This window comes from Periplaneta americana, chromosome 17 (assembly GCF_040183065.1).
Source record: "Periplaneta americana isolate PAMFEO1 chromosome 17, P.americana_PAMFEO1_priV1, whole genome shotgun sequence".
Taxonomy (NCBI): Eukaryota; Metazoa; Arthropoda; class Insecta; order Blattodea; family Blattidae; genus Periplaneta; species Periplaneta americana.
Window position 1 is genome coordinate 13,543,635 of NC_091133.1, and position 19,986 is coordinate 13,563,620.

A 19,986-nucleotide genomic window follows, 5' to 3' on the forward strand; every position below is an offset into this window, starting at 1 on the left:
GTGTAACAAGTGTAACAAAGCTTAATTCTGTACAATATTTACAGTCTATTAAGTTCATACCTTAACGATTCAGGAGAATTGTGAAATTAAATGCCCATCAGTTGAATCTCATAATGGAAATAGCCACTAAACAAAATAGCCTACAAAGTTCGCATATTTTTTGCTAATTTATTCAATATCGCTGCTTTCTTCTCTCGATCTCCACACAGATTAGGCCTAATGTGTTTCAAAGACAATTCCATCAGCTGGGGCAACAAAATGAAGTTTTAAAATAACAGTAAATGTTGTTCATGAGAAGAAGGAGCCATTGCTAGAATGTTTTCAAACTATAATGGAATCTGAAACATCTAACAACATCACAATAAATGAAGCAAGCGCCCTGGTGCGTGCTCTTGAAGGTCCTGAATTCAATTTCTGGCTCAGTTTTCTCATTATTGATGTATCATGTATATACTTGTATATTATACAACCAACTACAAGATCGCCAGTTACATATTTCTAAGGTCCAAATCTGCATATAAAAAATTAAATTATGGTTTATTTAACGACACTCGCAACTGTAGGGGTTATATCAGCGTCGCCGGTGTGCCGGAATTTTGTCTCACAGGTTTCTTTTAAATGCCAGTAAATCTACTGACATGAGCCTGTCTCATTTAAACACTCTTAAATGCCATCGACCTGGGCCGGGATCGAACCCGAAACCGACTATGCTACCCAGGCCGACTCAGCATATCAAGCTTTGTTAATGCCATACAGATTAATACGGAACAGTGCACAGTTGAGCAGCGAGATCTGTGAAAATGAAAACCCTAAAAAGCGTCGTAACGTCGAAGGGATTCAGACAAGGGTTGCGGCAGCCAAGGAAGTGTGTGACCTCATTTTCACACAAGTTAACACCCGATTCCAGTTCATAGATCATATGATATTATCTTCTCTTCTGAAAATGACCTAAATGGATGTGTGAAGCTTTTTCTAATGTTCGATAAAGACAAACTAAAAACGGAGCTCACTGTTTTGTATCAGAGACAAGAATTCAGGAATATCAGTGACGCAGTCACGCTCTTGCAATTTCTTCTATCTTAGAACTTGCAGGCCTCATTTTCAGAGGTTGTGAAATTACTGCGCATAGCTATCATCATACCAATGACAACTTCCGAACCAGAACGTTGCTTTTCGTGTTTGAAGAGAGTAAAATCCGATCTTAGAAATACGATGTCCACACCTGTGGAGTAACGGTTAGCACGTCTAGCCGCGAAACAAGGTGGCCCGGGTTCGATTCCCGGTCGGGGCAAGTTACCTGGTTGAGGGTTTTTCCGGGGTTTTCCTCAACCCAATATGAGTAAATGCTGGGTAACTTTCGGTGTTGGACTCCGGAATCATTTCACCGGCATTATCACCTTCATCTCATTTCAGACGCTAAATAACCTTAGCTGTTGATAAAGCGTCGTAAAATAACATACTAAAAAAAAGAAAAAAAAAAAAAGAAATACGATGAGGGAAGAGAGCCTGACCGCATTAGTTATGGTTTCCATTATAAAGACTATGTCAAACGACATATCGGATTTTAATAAAATGATTCAAAAGTTTGCAACCTACAAGACAAAGCGCATGGAACTAATCTTTAAATAAGATAAGTTGCATGGTTCATTTTTGTATGCAGACCCCCTGAATTCAATAACCACGAGCCGCCACTGGTCGTGGTGTCTGTTGAGATGTGTAATACCGTACTTCTACGTAATATAAAATTAAAATTGCGTCTTCTGTTTGTTGTTTTAAGCTTATTTTGCTTATTTTGTGCTTGATGAAATTGGTGTGCTATTAAGTCATTCTTGAATATCTGCAATCTGAATTATAAAGACAAGAAATTAAACGCTGACACTGGTGGCCCACTTTTTAGAGTTTTTAGGAACAAAAGCCTAGGAACTGTTTTACTGGGAGAGTAGCCCCTATTCATTTTCTTAGTACAGATACTGTATCGTTCATAACAGGAATGATCATTCACATTCTTTAGTTAAATTGGAATAGAATCTATATTCTATAACATGTAACTGGACTCAAAGTTCATGAACGCACGAAACAATATTCCCTCCTCTAGCAAACTGCTACGCCTGAGCGAGTTTTAAAATTAGCAAATCAGTGCAGCAGAATTCTTGAGACGTCACATCATAAAATTAGTGATGCAAGTTTTGAAATTAGCGAAACAGTGTAGCAGATTTCTTGAGGCGCCATGCCATAAAATTAATGTTAATTATATCACGGTGTTATGCAAGCTTGAATTTAATAAATCACAACTACTCCTGAAGTGCCAGACCATGGTTTTTGATAAAACGACGAATGGATAAGCGTTTAAACAAAGGATATGAGATTGCATCCGTTACTTTTATGCCAGATATCAAAATGTTTTTAAAATAGCTAACATCCTCCATTTTAAAGTATATTAAAAACTATTCAAACATAATTAATATATTTACGAGTCTATACTTTTTTCCGGTACGGTAATAGCGAGTTTTTATTTTAGACAGTACGGCGTACCGCCCCAACTACAACACTGACTAAAATTCATAAAACTCGTGAGTCATTATTACATATTATTACTTATTATTATAACACCAATTTGATGGTATATTATTATAAGAGAAAACAAAAATTATACTATGTAACATATATCGTAGAAGCAAGTTGTATCTGATTATGCCGTACTCTCGTTCCAAACATTGCCTACCTTATTCCATAATTCAGTAACGCTTTGCTTCAAATAAATTCAAGTTAACAGCTTTTCCTTATTTCTTAGTGACAAACTAGTTGTAATCATAATGTTTTATATTTTATATATAATAAATTGTATTATAAAATAATATATTATAAAATTATGTATCAAATTCGTTTAATATTTGTATACAATATAACATAGGAATACGGTTTTACTTCTCATAGGAGTTTTGTTTTTCCATTTTTAGCGCTTTCAAATCATAACATATTTTAATCGTTGTAGGGGTCAACGTCTCAACTAGAGATGAGCTTAAACGATATTTTCAAGTATCTGTGACAACTGTGACTGTAACAATTAAATATCTGTGACTTTTATCGGTGATTTTGTCACATCGATATTTTATATCGATACGTAGCATGAATTACACCGATAAAAATTAGCAGGAAATATTGAAGAGCAGTGAAATATGAATACGATTTCTCTATACACACCACTCATCAGTGATTAATATGGGAAAATTCAACAAAGAAATTATGTACATGTACCATTAACAAATAAATACTTACCTAACTGAACAGTAACATCTCAAAAGTTAACCTCATGTACCAAGAGGCCATATTATAGATATTGAAGCAGTTGATAATTTTTAAATGTAGTTGGGTATGGAGAAATTGAGGTTATATGATTATCCTAATCATTTTCAAAATTGATTCTTTTTATAGTATATAATATAATGGATAAATTATTTTAAGTCGTGCATTAACATAATATTGAGTCATAGAATAAAAATTAATGAAACATACGTATTCGGAAAAAATTGGAAAATAATTACAAAACAAAACAGTTGTTCAGGCAGGATTTTACACAAGATTAAGTACTGGTAACCAATGGTGTTATTATTTAAATCGTGTAATAACTACATCATTTATAAGATGAAGAAACTACCGCCAGATTGCTGTTATTGTATCATGCGCACGCGCAAACCTGCGACGTAGAGGAGGAAATATCAGTCACAGAGTACTGAATACGGAGAAGATTTCGATAGCGATATTTTGTCACAGATATTTCGCGTCATCAGTCACAGGTTTATCTGTGACAAAAAATACCTGTGACAAAATATCGGTTTGTGAAATATCGGCCATCTCTAGTCTCAACTCTCATTATAAAGGAACTCTAGACTCTAGACATTGCAGTTAATGACGGATTTATCATTTCATCGGTCCATTTATTTTATGTGAGTACGTAATGTATCTAGATCAGAGCCTGACCTAGATGTATTTTTTGTAGGTGTTATATTTCCGCTGTGTCGACTGCTAGCTGGTGTGATTTCAGTGCCAACTCCAGGGAGAAAGCAGAATCTTACGCTCCAGCTGGTTTGAAGGCCATTGATAAAGTCCTGCTACATCAAAAGTACCGACGCGAAGTGTCCATACTGTATAATTATCTATACGCTGGTGTAAGCAAGCAGACCATAGGATGTGATCCAGCATGTAGTGATCAGATCGCAATGGCAGTGGTTCTATTCACTGTACATATAGCAAAAGGAAAAAATGGTAGGAAGCAATGAATGTGTTTTCAAGCACTGTCCTTCAATATATGGTTTTATGCAAAAGGACATCAATTTATTCAGATTTCCTAAGGATATTGAAAGGTAAGTATCTAGCCTACTTGCGCGTTGAAAAAATAAAAAATCTAATTTTCGTTTACAGTTTCACAAAACTGATACGACAAACAGTATCGTAACTACCGGTATTTTTATTTCTAGATGTAAGGAATGGGCTACTGCCTGTGGACAGCTGCCCCTCTTGGAATGTAAAATGAGCTGTGGAGAATCTCTGTACAATTCCTACTACAGAGTCTGTAGCCTACATTTTGAAGACAGTATGTTTGCAGGGCCAAGGAAGAAGAGACTTTATCATTATGCTACACCCACATTATTGCTTCAGAAAAATCAATCGGACTCAGAATCCCTGAATATTGCTACTGACAGCTGTTCTATGCACAATGAAGATTCCATTCTTAGTAAGTTATTTATGTAGCAGTACTGTTTAAAAGCGTGTATTATTATTATTATTATTATTATTATTATTATTATTATTATTATTTCTGTAATCACGGCTGACTTGATTGTAGAGAAAGCTGTTAAGCGAATATTGGAATCGTATAGGCCTATTTAACATTCTGAACGGCGAAGACTTAACAAATACTATAATGTTAGGGCTCTTTCATTAAGTTTATAAGTCCTACAATAATGACAATTCTACAAATATGTCAGAATATTGCAGCATTTGTTTTCTGACAATTCTTGCCTGCTTTGACAAATACTGTATGATTGTGATTGTTAATAGCGTTTCATAAACATGACAATTACAAATATGTGTAATCATGTAAAGCCCGGTTCAGACGGTGCGTGTTTCTGTGATGGATCCCAAGGTGGCTGCGCGGATGGGTCGCCTGCGTGGTCACTCACCGGAAATAATCCGCTCTGGTAGCTCCGTGGATGGCTAACTTGCTGGATTTCGAGGGTAGGTTCCTTGCTATTTTTCCTGCGTGCATCTGTGCTGGTTCAATGTTACCAAAATAGTTGTTCTCCAACTAAATCTTTTTATTTTTATGTATTTCTTAGTTTCTAAGGATAGAATAATCAAATATAGAACTTTAGTTATTTTAAACTTCTTGTTTAATTGCTTTGTTGCAACATTTACTATTGTTAATGTAGAATTTTAGTTGTTTTCCACTTATGGTTAGTTTCTTATTTATCATGAGTGTTATCTAGACTGTTCTGGGACCTTGGGAGCGAGAAAACAGTGTGGATCAACCTCGGGAAGGTTGCAGAAGCTACTATTTCAAGGGGAGAGGATGGTATTTTTGATGAAAAATTACTAAATTAAAAAAAAAAAAAAAAAAAAAAATTCTTTAAAATACTCTGTGATATGTGTGGATCGCCATTTTTAAACTTCCTGCATTATGGATTTTTAAATCACTCGCCCACTTTTATTGTTGTTTCCGGTAAATTAAATTAAAAAAAAAATTGTTTTTTTTTTTTTGTTTTTTTTTGTTTTTCTTTAAAATACCCTTTGATATGTGTGGAATACATTGCATAGCATTTTGTGGGTATTTGTGCCTTTATCGGATGTTGAGATGTCATTTTTAAACTTCCTGCGCTATGGATTTTTAAATCACATGCCCGCTTTTATTGGTTCCCAGTAACTTCATTTTTTTTGCTACATTGCCAGACAAAATGAATATAATTTCTGAACTATTAAAGATACATGCATGATATTTAGAACACACATTCTTTAGACTATTAGGAAACTTTTCTCTGTAACAGAATTTTGTTAATTGATTTCATTTAAAAAATACGTGCGTTTGTTTGCAAGAAAGGAAATCAGAAAATTGTTATTAAATTTTATTTGTTTATTTTACCAACGTAGAGACTAATATCAAAATTCTGTTACAGACAGTTTGTAGAACATACTTTTGCAAATACATTGCAAAAACTGTTTGAATCTATCTTTAAAAACGGTTTAGATATATCGGTTTTAGTACAATCCTGCATTGGGAATTTTTTTTTTTCAAATTTGGGCCCCCAAATAATTTTTTTTTAATATTTTTATTTGGAGCTCTCTACATACAAAAAATTAATAATTTACACCAAATAGGAAAAAAGTTTTGAAAAATACCATCCTCTTCCCTTAAGAGAGCAAGTCGAAAATTTTGATTATGAATTCCTACGGTTGGACCAAAGATCAAGTCAGAACTTTAATTGAGGCGTACAGAGAAGAAACATGTTTATATGCTATACAAACAGCATTGTTAAGACATCTTGGCCCGTATTTCTACGCAGTAACCATTTTCGGCTCCACATTCTACTCTTTTTAATTTGATCCGTCTCCTCAGCATTCAAAGCTAGCAAAACAGCAAAGGCTGCTAAACGTCTTCTTCGTACAGCTTCACATACAGCTTCCATATTTGATGTTTACAAATCGTACCGCGCCAGCATCTCCAACTTCCAAACTGGGATCCAGCCAAAGAGTTTGTAATACTTCAAACTCTTTGGATCCAGCATGCAAGGCAGCTCGCTACGTGTGAACGAAAACCATCACCGCAGCCACCACGGAACCCAGCACCGTAGCCGCCACGGCACCCAGCCTGTTAGCCACCTTGGAATCCATCACAGAAACACGCACCGTCTGAACCAGGCTTAAGACCGATTTCTCCTTATTCATTTCATATTTTTACAAAAGTAATCGATATGAGATGAGTTGATCGGATGTTCTATAGAGCATACTATTATTGAATTCGTAAAAATTAGTAACCACCGAAAATCAATTATGAGCAGTTAGAAAATTACAATTCTAAATTTGATTTAAAAAAGCAACGACATTTCTGTCGGCAAATGCAGCCTCATTTTCAAAGGAAGCATCAATTTTTTTCATTAAGGACGCGTCGATAATTCCATCGACTCTTCACAAATGTGCTGTTCTCATAAGCCGTGAAATGATTTCGATAAGCTACAGTAGCCTATATGCATCAGCAGTTAAATGTAAGAACCGAGCCCCTACAGCCGAGGCTGCGCAGAAGTTTAGAGTACGGACAAATTGAAGCTTGCGTCCGTCGCCATGTTTTGGGGAAAGCGCGGATAGCAGAAGGGTGTGCTATGCAATGTTGAATGTTTAATTCATATGTCTGTGTATCTTATAAATCAATCTGAATGGATAAATGAAAAAATCCTATTATCATTTAAAGCAACCACGTTATGGACATAATCAAGTTTACAGTAGTTACGTTAGTTTGACAAGAAAGAAAAGAAGACTGGAACAATTTGATACTGTAACCAAAGACGTTGTATAGTTATTTGACAACATATATAGCGAACAGAAATACAAATGCATATTGTAGTAATTAGTTCAGATGAAAAGAAAATTATCAGTATTATTAACAAAACACTGCCAGCTATGTAAGGCATTACATTTGGCCTATATTGTAAACACAGGTTTGCTTTCATGTGAACGAGAAACGAACAATTATTATTTATCTGCTTTCATTTCACATAATAGACACGTGTAAAATAAAAAGAAGTACATAATGTTTAGTTTGAAATATAAGTAGGCCTACCATACATTAGCTTATTATCACAGCTGTAGTAGGAAATAAACGTCACATGCATGAATCAGTCATATAAGCCTAATAGAACTCAGGTGTAGTTTACAGAACATCTTGCCTATTGATTCATTATTATTATTATTATTATTATTATTATTATTATTATTATTATTATTATTATTATTATTATTATTATTATTATTATTATTGATTTCGTTAAATGTTGTCTTTGAACTCTTTTTATGTAAAGACGTGTTGTACTAGTAACTTTAAGCTATGTGGTGACACCTGCTCTTTATGTAGTACTTTCTTTCAGTTGGTTATTTAACGACGCTATATCAACTATTAGATTATTTAGAATTGATGGTATTGATGATAGCAAGATGGTATTTCGCGAGATGAGGCCAAGGATTAGCCATAGATTACCTGACATTAGCCTTACGGTTGTGGATATCGAAAAAAATCTCAACCAGGTAATCAGCCCAAGCGGGAATCGAACCCGCGCCCGAGCGCAACTTCGGATCGGCAGGCCTTAGTCGATTGAGCTACGCTGGCAACTCTTCATGTAAGCCTACTTCTATGGTCAGTTTAATAAGTTTAAAATGTGATTCGGGGGGGGGGGGAATCTGGGAACCCATTTTCTAAAATATGTTCCTATAGTTGTAGAAAGATTGTATAAGTGTTCTACTGTTATCACATTGTTTTTCACACGATGTAAGAGAGACCCTTGGATGGTAATCTGCCATATTCTCTCTCAACATCTGTATAATCGCTCTTTCACTTAAGCGCCATATTTCTATAATCTCAAATGATGATATGATAAGACTCCGATTATTCTTTCGTTAAAGAAAAAGAAAAGAGATTTTGTTTACTGCTAATATGTACCATAAATTGAATCTCTAGATTTATTACACCATATTTTCTTAATGTTAACAACAAAGCCAGCAATGCAAACAATCACATTTTCACAATATTCTGTCATTGAGAATGATGTAAGAATGAGGGAACTGTAATGAATGTCTGCAGTTGAAAGTTCTAAAGAGACATATCGCCTCTGATCCTCAAAACACTGAGGATTATTGTTAAAGTGCCTTATGTGTTTGGAAAATAACATTGAGTATATAGCCATCTTTTTAGCGGACATCCTCTCTTTTTGTAATATAACTTAAATAAGTTATTTACGTATTTCCTAACGTATATAAAATAACATAAGTAAAAACATCCCATGTTTTCGGTCATTGGAAATAGAAATAAACTAATAAGTCTATTTATAAGCAATAAAAAGCTTTTATATTTAAAGCAATGCTTAGTTACAGTATTTATATTTACTTATTATACATTAGAAAATACGTAAATAAGTTTAGTTATATTACAGTGCAGTGGGATGTCCGTTAAGAAAACTCCTATATACTCAATGGTATTTTCTAAACTCCGAATGATATATAGAAACAATCATTTGTGCTCCCCAAACATGGCGTCGCGCGAACCTGCGCGAGAGGTTTCAAATTTGTACACGACACCAGCGCCAGTTGTGTGTCTAGATATATAACTACAACGTCTTTGGTAAGAACAAATAACTATTTTGGGTATAATCGCAACGACCGGGATATTATTATGGCGAACGTGCGCAAGGTACTACGTGAAACAAATTAAGCATATATGCATCAAGCCCCTACAGTCTCGGCTGCGCGAAACGAGGAAACCGGGGCAAATTGAACGCTGCGCTTGCCGCCATATTGTTGGAGAGCAGAGAAATAATAGCAGTGCGTAAATCACGCAATTTAACGCTGTGATGATCTAAAATTGACATATTATGGCCATTTTCGACGTTTAACGTAAAATTAGGACGAAATAAATATATTCAAAGTTTCATTGATATGTGTTAGAACATTAAAGAAAAGAAAATACGTATGCAGCAATTTATAGAAAACATACTGATACATCTATAAATAGGCCTACACAATACACATTATAGATTGTATAATTTTACGATAATCAGCAAATTGTTAGGTTTCAGAGAATCTAAAATTATATTAACATATTAACTCTTAGATCACAAGACATAAATATATGCACCTTGATTACACAAGTTCTTGTTATAATCAAATTCCTAAGTGAAATAAATATGCGATATTCAGTATAGACTTGTTGTTAAGTTTTAGAGAATCAAAAATAAATTACATTACCGGTACTTTTAGACCATAGGACATAGGTAATCTTGCAAAATATAATATGCGAAGGTAGCCAAATTACATTGAATTCATTCTTCAATTAATAAAGGGAATGCTATCAATTATAAAAAGTGTCGGTACCTAATACATTGCAAACAATAGGTAACGTGAAGACCTAAAAACTAAACAATCACTTTATGCAAGATAAAAAAAACCACATACTTTTTATGTGTGGATTTTTTACATATTATATTTTTATTTTAAATAAATAAAACAGATATATTATCATTGCTTGCGGAGTGATGGTACATAATTTTTATGCACATGTGCAATATCAATAAGATGCCATTTCTTGCTTTTGTTAATAAAATATATCCGGCAAAATGTAAAAGAGTTATTTATAGGTGAACTCTGAATCATAAATTCACAAAGGAGGCTTAGCTATTATAGCTATTTATTTATTTATTATCTGTATATTTATTTATCCATATATGGATCTTGAATGAAAGTTTATTATCTTGCAGATAAATTCATTTACATAATAAAAACAAAAAGTGATCTTTCCACTAATGTTTTAACATCTGATGTGTAATTCTAAATAATTCAATCAGTGGGATTTCTCTACAGTCTGATATACCTGTACTAACAATTAAGTATTCTTTATTGTCGTAAACTACTGATTGATTTTTAATGATATTGATATTGTAACAACAGAGATAATATTATATCGTACCTTTTGCAAATAGCTTGGAAAATTAAACAGGGATGGTATTATCGCCGCGCTCTCATGGTTAACATTCGGCAGGTCTTTGAGCGGCCTCATGCGTTCGGCAGGTCTTTGAAATTTAATTGTATTATTGTTTTCAATTTCTTGTGTCGCCGCTCCAATCACTCGCCTCAATTTCAATAATGCAACCAATAAGCTGCTTCAATTATTATTAAATGACACTTACTTGTCTAATCCACGTAGACTAAACCCGAGGTTGCAATGTCTTGTGCTGAGGACGAACATTAAGGTATGTGATTAAAAATTATTATTAAAGAGTTATTATTAAGAGTTAAGAAAGCCAACGTACTCGTATATGAAATAATAATAATAAATAATAATAATAATAATAATAATAATAATAATAATAATAATAATAGCCATTTAACAATATAACAAACTAGTGCTTATTCTTATCGAGAAAGTAGACGTGACAACGTGACGCTTAGAGTGAAACCTACAGAGCAACAATCGGTCGGCAAAATTATTTTTTTAAACCACACCGCACGTTATTGTATGATGCCGACATGTTAAGCATGAGTCCGCGGCGATAATATATCATCTTTCAAAATTATATTGCCATTACTTTCACACTATTCACTAAAAACACCCGAGACAAAACAAAGGACAAGTATGACAATCGTGTTTACCGCTCTATTTCTACCAGTAGCATGGCGGCGTAAACATGCGCAGACTGGTTTCAATTTTGGACAGCACACCAGCGCTCTGTGTGAGTCTAGTATACTATTATAACGTCTTTGATATGCATGTAGCGATGAGAGAAAGGCTGTTGTCTTGTATTAGAAAAGCAAATAAGTTGTAATGGTTTCATATATGAAATCGTGGACGTAGTTTATAGATTTAACACCAGAGTCGCGTTGAAACGATGTTCTGGATACCTGTACAGCAAACAGAATTCAAGGCCCGTAAAAATGTAATTCTTTAGAGCAAATATCAGTATGAAAGAATTGCAAGGAAAACGTCAAAATAGAATATAATTATAATGAGCCAATGACACGAAGTATTCTCCCATACTTTCAACCGAGTGAGTGCATTGTATGCTGAGTTCGAGCCCTGTACGACTATAACAGGCCTCTATACAGTAGGTCTGCAAAGGAAATGCAGGGATAATGTCAAAATTAGCTTAAATAATGAGAATATCGATAGTTTTAACTCAAAGACGGCATTATTTCCCGACTTTGAACCTTGTACTCTTATAAGTTAATAATGTGTATGAAGGGAGAGCGGAAAACTATAATTTTTTATATATTTTTTCTAATTTGCGAACATAATGTCCATAGACCAAATAGTGACAGGCCTTAGTTTGAAATCAGTGAGACATTATATCACAGTCTACTATATACAGTCACGAAGCTTGAGTTTTAAGGGTGCTAGAAATAATAGGATGTGACGGTACTATTTTGCATTGCTTGTAATGAGGTTAGCGACCCTAGTGGTGAGCAACTACCCAATGTTTGCATATTTACTACGTATTAAGCTTCGCGACTGTATATACTAGACTGTGATTATATCCCGAATTCAATCCTTGTATACTGATAAGAGGTTAGTACAGGTATGAATTATGTAAGAAATTGCAGAATGTAATACTACAATCCCTCCTACCGGAATACAAACATGCCATAATTTCAACCCAGTTAGGATTTATTTCCCAAGTTTGACCCTTGTAGAATTTGCTAAAAAAAATTCCAGATCATGTAAACATAAGTCTCCAGCGCAAATACACATTCCGTTGTAGGCCACAGTGTGAATCCAGTCATGGAATTATTTCCTGTGGACAGAAAAGAGAGTGGATTGAGAGGACAGAGATAAGAGAGAGGGAGGGAACTGAGAGCACACAGAAAAGAACCAAGAGTACAGATTGGACAACGAAGACAGACAGAGAGAGGACAGAGGGTGGCAGACACAGGCCAGATAGTAGACTTACTTACTTATTGGCTTTTAAGGAACCTGGAGGTTCATTGCCGCCCTCACATAAGCCCGCCATTGATCCCTATCCTGAGCAAGATTAATCCAGTCTCTACCATCATATCCCACCTCCCTCAAATCCATTTTAATATTATCTTCCCATCTACGTCTCGGCCTCCCCAAAGGTCTTTTTCCCGCTGGCCTCCCAACTAACACTCTATATGCATTTCTGAATTCGCCCATACATGCTACATGCCCTGCCCATCTCAAACGTCTAGATTTAATGTTCCTAATTGTGTCAGGTGAAGAATACAATGCGTGCAGCTCTGCGTTGTGTAACTTTCTCCATTCTCCTGTAACTTCATCCCTCTTAGCCCCAAATATTTTCCTAAGAACCTTATTCTCAAACACCCTTAATCTCTGTTCCTCTCCTAAAGTGAGAGTCCAACCTTCACAACCATATAGAACAACCGGTAATATAACTGTTTTATAAATTCTAACTTTCAGATTTTTTGACAGCAAACTAGATGACAAAAGCTTCTCAACCGAACAATAACACGCATTTCCCATATTTATTCTGCGTTTAATTTCCTCCTGAGTGTCATTTATATTTGTTACTGTTACTCCAAGATATTTTAATTTTTCCACCTCTTCGAAGGATATATCTGCAATTTTTATATTTCCATTTCGTACAATATACTTAGTCTTTTCGTGATTTACTTCCAACCCTATCACTTTACTTGCTCCAAGTAGAATTTCCGTGTTTTCCCTAATCATTTTTGGATTTTCTCCTAACATATTCATGTCATCCGCATAGACAAGAAGCTGATGTAACCCGTTCAATTCCAAACCCTCCCTGTTATCCTGAACTTTCCTAATGGCATATTCTAGAGCAAAGTTAAAAAGTAGAGGTGACAATGCATCTCCCTGCTTTAGCCCGCAGTGAATTGGAAAAGCATCAGATAGAAACTGGCCTATACGGACTCTGCTGTAAGTTTCACTAAGACATTTTAATTAATCGAACTGGTTTCTTGGGAATACCAAATTCAATAAGAATATCATATAAAACTTCTCTCTTAACCGAGTCATACGCCTTTTTGAAATCTATGGATAACTGATGTACTGTACCCTTATACTCCCATTTTTTCTCCAAATCTGTCAAATACAAAAAATCTGATCAATAGTCGATCTATTACGGCTAAAACCACACTGATGATCCCCAATAATTTCATCTACATGTTGAGTTAATCTTCTCAAAAGGATATTCGACAAAATTTTATACAACGTCAACAAAAGTGATATTCCTCGAAAGTTACTACGGTTAGTCTTGTCTCCCTTCTTAAAAATAGGTACGATTATGGACTCCTTCCTTTGTTCTGGTATAATTTCCTTTTCCCAAATTGCAAGTACAAGTTTGTAAATTTCACTAGATAATGCGCTTCCACCCTCTTGTATTAATTCAGCTGAAATTTGATCAATACCTGGAGACTTGTACTTTTTCAGATTTTCTATTGCAATTTCGACTTCAGAAAGTGTGGGTTCCAGTATAAATGGCTCAGCAGTTTGTATTTGAATTTCGTTCCGATCATTTCTATTTGGCCTAAGTATATTTAGTAGCTGCCGAAAATAGTTTTTCCATCTGTTCAAGATCGAATGAGAGTCTGCAAGCAAGTCGCCATTCTCATCCTTAATCACGTTTACCCTTGCCTGATATCCGTTTTTAAATTCTTTTATACCTTTATATATATATATATATATATATATATTCAGTTTTTCCTTCAAGTAATCTCTCTTTTTATTCCTAAGTGTACGACTTGCTTCCCGTCTTTTATTGAAATAATTATCTCTGTTCTCCTCAATTGGATCCTGTAAGAATTTCAATTTTGCTTGTTTCCTTCTATCTACTACAATGGAACAATCTTCATCATACCATGGTTTCTTTTTCTTAGTTTCATAATAACCTATGCTCTGCTCAGCTGCAATTTTGATATTATCTCGGATATTGTCCCACACGCTATTAACATCTAACTCTTCCTTAGCTTTGTCGGAAGTTGCTAAAGCAGCAAACCTATTTGAAATTTCAACCTGATAATGTTGCTTAGTTTCGTCGTCCTTTAATTTCAGAATATTGAATGTACTAATATTGGCTTGTTGCTCTACTCGCTTAGCTACTGATAGTCTTTCTCTTAATTCTCCAATTACCAAATAATGGTCAGAATTACAGTCTGCCCCCCTGAAAGTTCGAATGTCTATTATACTAGTATGTCTCCGTTTATCTATCAAGATGTGATCTATTTGGTTGTGTGTCATTCCATCTGGAGAAGTCCAAGTATATTTATGTATATCCTTATGGGGAAATTTTGTACTCTTGACAATTAAATTTTTTGATGTGGCAAAGTTGACTAACCTAACTCAATTGTCATTACTACTTATGTGTAGGCTCTCTTTTCCAATAGTTGGTTTAAAAATATCCTCCCGTCCTACTTTAGCGTTGAAATCCCCCAATAAAACTTTCATGTGCTATCTAGGCAAATGATCAAAAGTGTGTTCCAATTCCTCATAGAAGCTATCCTTTATATGGTCGTCTTTCTCTTCTGTAGGGGCGTGAGCATTTATAACTACGATATCGCGCCATCTACCCTTAAGTACTAAATACGATAACCTGTCACTGATAAATTCGACCTTTTTTACTGCTGTTTTTATTCTTTTATGTACAAAGAATCCCGTCCCTAATTGGTGATTGATGTTTCCTTCCCCATACTACAACAAATAATCGCCTACTTGTGATATGCCATTCCCATCTAACCTAACCTCTTGTACTCCCACAAAGTCTATTCTATATCTAGCTAGTTCTTTTGGTACTAATGTTACCCCTCCTGTTCTATAAAGACTAGTTACGTTCCATGTACCAAATCTCAAAACCTTATTCCTTTGGTGTGGTCGTGCCAGAGAATCAGTCCCATTCCAAGGCTTATTTGAAGGATTCGTAACAAGCTGTTTTTTACGGTGATGGGTTGTTAGCCCTTCGCCCAACCCCCAAGCTGGAGGACCACCCCTTATCGGCTGTCAACGACTGCTTATTCAATATATTCGCAGCCGTCTCCTCTATCCGCAACCTGAGGACGCGCCATGCCATGGTGATAGGGACCCACAATACATAGCTCGAAAACCCCTAAGATATCTAATTTAATTTCTCACCCATTTTTGTCCCACTCCACCACTTCAGGGACAAAGTCGGACAAAATAATACCTTATTCGTATTCTGTGTTCGCAAAGATCCCCAGATATCGACTTTCATCGAGATCGGATGACATGAGATTTTTCACTCCCTTCTGCCTTTTCATCTGTACTTTAGGAGATGGTATTTTGAAAATCTAAGAATGTTTAACCAATATTGTCGAGAGTAACCTTCATTTTAAATTTTACGTTTCCAGTTAAATATACTTTAGTGAAATTTTAAAATCGTCTACTCCTTTCTCTCTCCTCTCTGTTCGGAAGTAAAAAAAAAAACTAAAAACCTGAAAAGTTATTTGAAGAGAGTACATGAAATTGAATTTTTTTTTTTTTTTTTTTTTTTTTTTTTACATTCCGTATACATTTTAGAAACAATTGTGAGAGATGATATGAATAGTTTAACCCAATATTATGAGTGAATCTGTTTTAAATTTAAAGGCTACACGTCTGCTGGCTAAAAATAAAACAAAATAATTATTTTGATCATTACTGCCTCCTATTTTTCATCTCTTAATGTTCATATTTCGTAAAACTCATTCTTATCTATTGACTAAGGATTAACAGAATCCTACGTGACTATAGGTTTTAAGGAGATTTAAGTTGACGAATCAGTCATGTTCATTATAGAATAGTTTTTTATTATATGGATTGTCTTTATACTTTATAGTAACGAGGGAAAGATTATGCAGCAGCAACTGGAATTATCTCGAAAAATGTGTGCCAGGAACTGGTCCCTTTTCATGTACATACATGCACAAATTATAGATTACTGGAGTTCTATAGTTTAGCTATATGTGTATAGTTTTTGGCAGTGACTGTCCATCTAAGTCCACTCGGATCTCGAGCCTGTATGTTTACCCTTATGTCCTATCCATTCCAACTTCAGTTAGCTTGCTGCAGAGATATCAGCTGACCTTGCATCAATGAGTAACTCGGTCTGGAGTTCCGATTAACAAAATCCGTCCGCCAAAATGGCTGGCTCCTACTATAAATATGTAAAGCTATGGTTCCTCTATGGCAATCATCGCCAAGCGAATGTCAGCTGAGCTGTTTTCTTTACAGCAAACATGGTCGTCTTTCTATCGAAAGTATTAGGACTTATCACAGTCTAGTACATACAGTCACGAAGGTCAATACGTAGAGAATATGCATGCAATGATAGTTGAACTTTAGTTGCTAGCCACTAGGATCGCTACATTGCACAGTCTATTGTTCCTAGTACTCTCAGTTGCTAACCGCTTGAAGCATTGTATCGCGAAAAATGCAGTAAATCACCTCAAGCTTCGTTTTTTATTTTTATTTTTGTAGGTTATTTTACGAACCTTTATCAACAGCTTAGGTTATTTAGCGTCTGAATGAGATGAAGATAATAATGCCGGTGAAATGAGTCTAGGGTCCAGCACCGAAAGTTACCCAGCATTTGCGCATATTGGGTTGAGGGAAAACCCCGGAAAAAACCTCAACCAGATAACTTGTCGCAACCGGGAATCGAACCCAGGCCACCTGAATTCGCGGCCAGACGCGCTAACCGTTACTCTAGAGGTATGGACTCAAGCTTAGTGACTATGCATTGCACTGTGGACCTATGTCTTCGGAAAATTAGATAGCACTAAGTTTGGAGGCAATAATTCTACTAAATCATTTAGTGTTGGAGACAAGTTTAAGACTTCCTTTCTAGTAAAGAAATAAGAGCTAAATGGTATCAGTGAGATACATTGTTGTACTTATGCCACCTTAAACAGAAATGTACTGTATATTTAAATTATTTTCTGAGCGAGCTATCCATGTCAAAGTTAATTACATTGGTTTTTTCTAAATTATAGTGGTTACAATATTCAAGCTTTTGTCCAAGTTAGCTATTCAACTAAAACTATTTCTAAAACGCATTTTATTAGAATTTTGAAATGATCTCAAATAATTGGTTACATTAATCGTCCATATAAAAGGATGTAATTTTGGGGAAGATATCCTATGCCTTTGACACTATATATACGTTTCTGCTCTAACAACACTAAATTCACTTTCTTTATAAACATTGCCTTTGAAAGTAGATAACATTTTAATTATTCTTTCTCTATAATGTATTGGAATCTACATAGAATTAACCTGTGTTGAAATACACATACTTTACCAATGTTGCCTACAATTTCACCAACTTCATTCCACAACATTTCCTTTTATGGGTATCTCTGAATTTTTTTGAACTCATATCGTACAGGGCGAGATGATTGGAAATGTGGTTAATTAAAGTTTAATCATTTATTTGTGAGAAATTGCTAAGTACACGCTGCTTTGCAGCCGTAGTTGTGATATCGTGATTCGTTTGTTTTCTAAATGAACAATGATCACTGTCAATTTGAAGCCAAGTTAATCCAGAGCAGTGAACGCCAGCACAGATCGCTGCAGCCCACGCAGAATGTTGAAAGAAACCAGCTCCATTTATTTACATGTAGAGGTAATCAAGTGGCGTTGTTCACTCGGCGATCATCGTCATAATGGAACCATAGCTTTAGATCGATAACAAATTATTTCTTCTTGTTCATTATATATTTACATAAAAGTAATCGATATGTGGTGAGCTGATCGAATGATCGGTAATGCACGCTATTATTGAATTCGTTGAAATTACTAACCACAGTTAGATATTCAATTACGAAGAGCGAAAAAATTACAATTCTGAACGCTAATATGTTTTCGCGGGATATCAGCCGAGTTAAAATTTTGGAATGTTCCAAGCTTTCAACTGCTATCTCAGCAGCCATCTTCAGGGAAGTTGTGTCTGGAAAAAATCGAAAAATCGAAAGAGAATTGGGAGGACAAATTTAAAAGGTACGCAAAACGCGTCCTTGCAAGGGGTTGGGGGCTGTACAAAACTAAGTATGTGAGCTCCAAGCCTGTTGGCCACTAGTCTCACTCCGGGTTACACTGCTCCACTGAAGGAGCTCTAGAAAATTTTGAAGGGGAAGCCGAAATTGGACGTAACCTCTTAGGTACCACATACGCGAGGGGGACTGAGATTTGATCAAGTGATGACGGAACGGGGCGAGGAGGAGATGGCTGGTGTTTGCCGTTAGGATGGCAAGACGCTGTCATCTGTTGTTCGATGACAAAGCATGTGAAGGCCGTCGGAAGAAGCACCGTGAAATCTAAATCTGCAATTTGAGAGGTCCCGCTCCTTTCAAATTGCGACTAATTGAGTGACCTCGTATATTTAATAGACAATTTATAGGTTCTGAACTAGGGCATACTTCGTTTACAAGAAAGGGGAATATATATATGGGGAAGGGCATATAGGTCCGTGGCCCATTTCTTATAGGGCTCATCTCGACATTTGTCTTACGCCTTAGGAAAACCACGGAATACCTTAGGCAGGATGAGTTGTCTCATATATAAGAGACTAGCCAATTTGGCTATTATGTAGGAGGTGATTGTTGTCATGAGCCTTGTTGAATCGTCTCAATTTAGAGACCAGCCATTTGGCTATATGATGGCTCAATTACGAAGAGAGGGGAGAGATGTAATTGTTAATTAATTTAGAGTAATTAGGGAGATTCATGGGGATATGAGTGCAGGTCCGTGGCCCATTTCTTTTAGGGCTCATCCCGACATTTGTCTTAGTGCCTTAGGAAAACCACGGAAAAACCTTAGGCAGGATGAGTTGTCTCAATATCAGAGACTAGCCAGTTGGCTCTTAGGTTGAATGACTCTATGAATCGATGGATCTATACTAGCCAATTGGCTCTATGATAGTTCCATCGATCAACAAAAGTAGATATTGTTAGGGAGGGATTTTGTTTAGCCCAGTTAAGACAAGGTCATTTAAAGCGGTTGCACTATCCAAGGAGTCTCATGGAGTTGAGTTGTTGCTACCAAAACCTGGGAGTATCGCCAGCCTCCCTGTCCTCCTGTCTCAATAGTATAGCTAATGGACCTGTCTGGTGTCTACGCCATAACCTAGGATCATACTGGCCGAGGGCAGATATGAGCGGGTTGGGGTTAGCACGAGCTTCCACATACAGGTTCCTAGCCAGTCGAGCAATGAACTCGTCTATGGTTGGCAACTCTAGTTCATC

At 35.8% G+C, this 19,986-nt stretch overlaps 1 protein-coding gene across 4 annotated transcripts in view; it reads left to right on the top strand.

The window, feature by feature from the left end:
• The first annotated feature begins 3,461 nt into the window (after positions 1-3,461).
• LOC138693393 (gastrula zinc finger protein xFG20-1-like) overlaps positions 3,462-19,986 on the top strand; it is a 78,979-nt gene continuing 62,454 nt past the window's right edge. The window contains exons 1-3 of one of the 4 annotated variants that reach the window (XM_069817325.1): positions 3,462-3,944; positions 4,028-4,361; positions 4,476-4,732. In XM_069817325.1, the coding sequence (XP_069673426.1) occupies positions 4,261-4,361; positions 4,476-4,732 (358 nt within the window). In that variant the 5' untranslated portion in view covers positions 3,462-3,944; positions 4,028-4,260. Of the gene's footprint in view, positions 3,945-3,973; positions 4,362-4,475; positions 4,733-19,986 lie in introns of those variants that run through there. The other 3 variants (XM_069817322.1, XM_069817324.1, XM_069817323.1) reach the window with 3 other exon arrangements.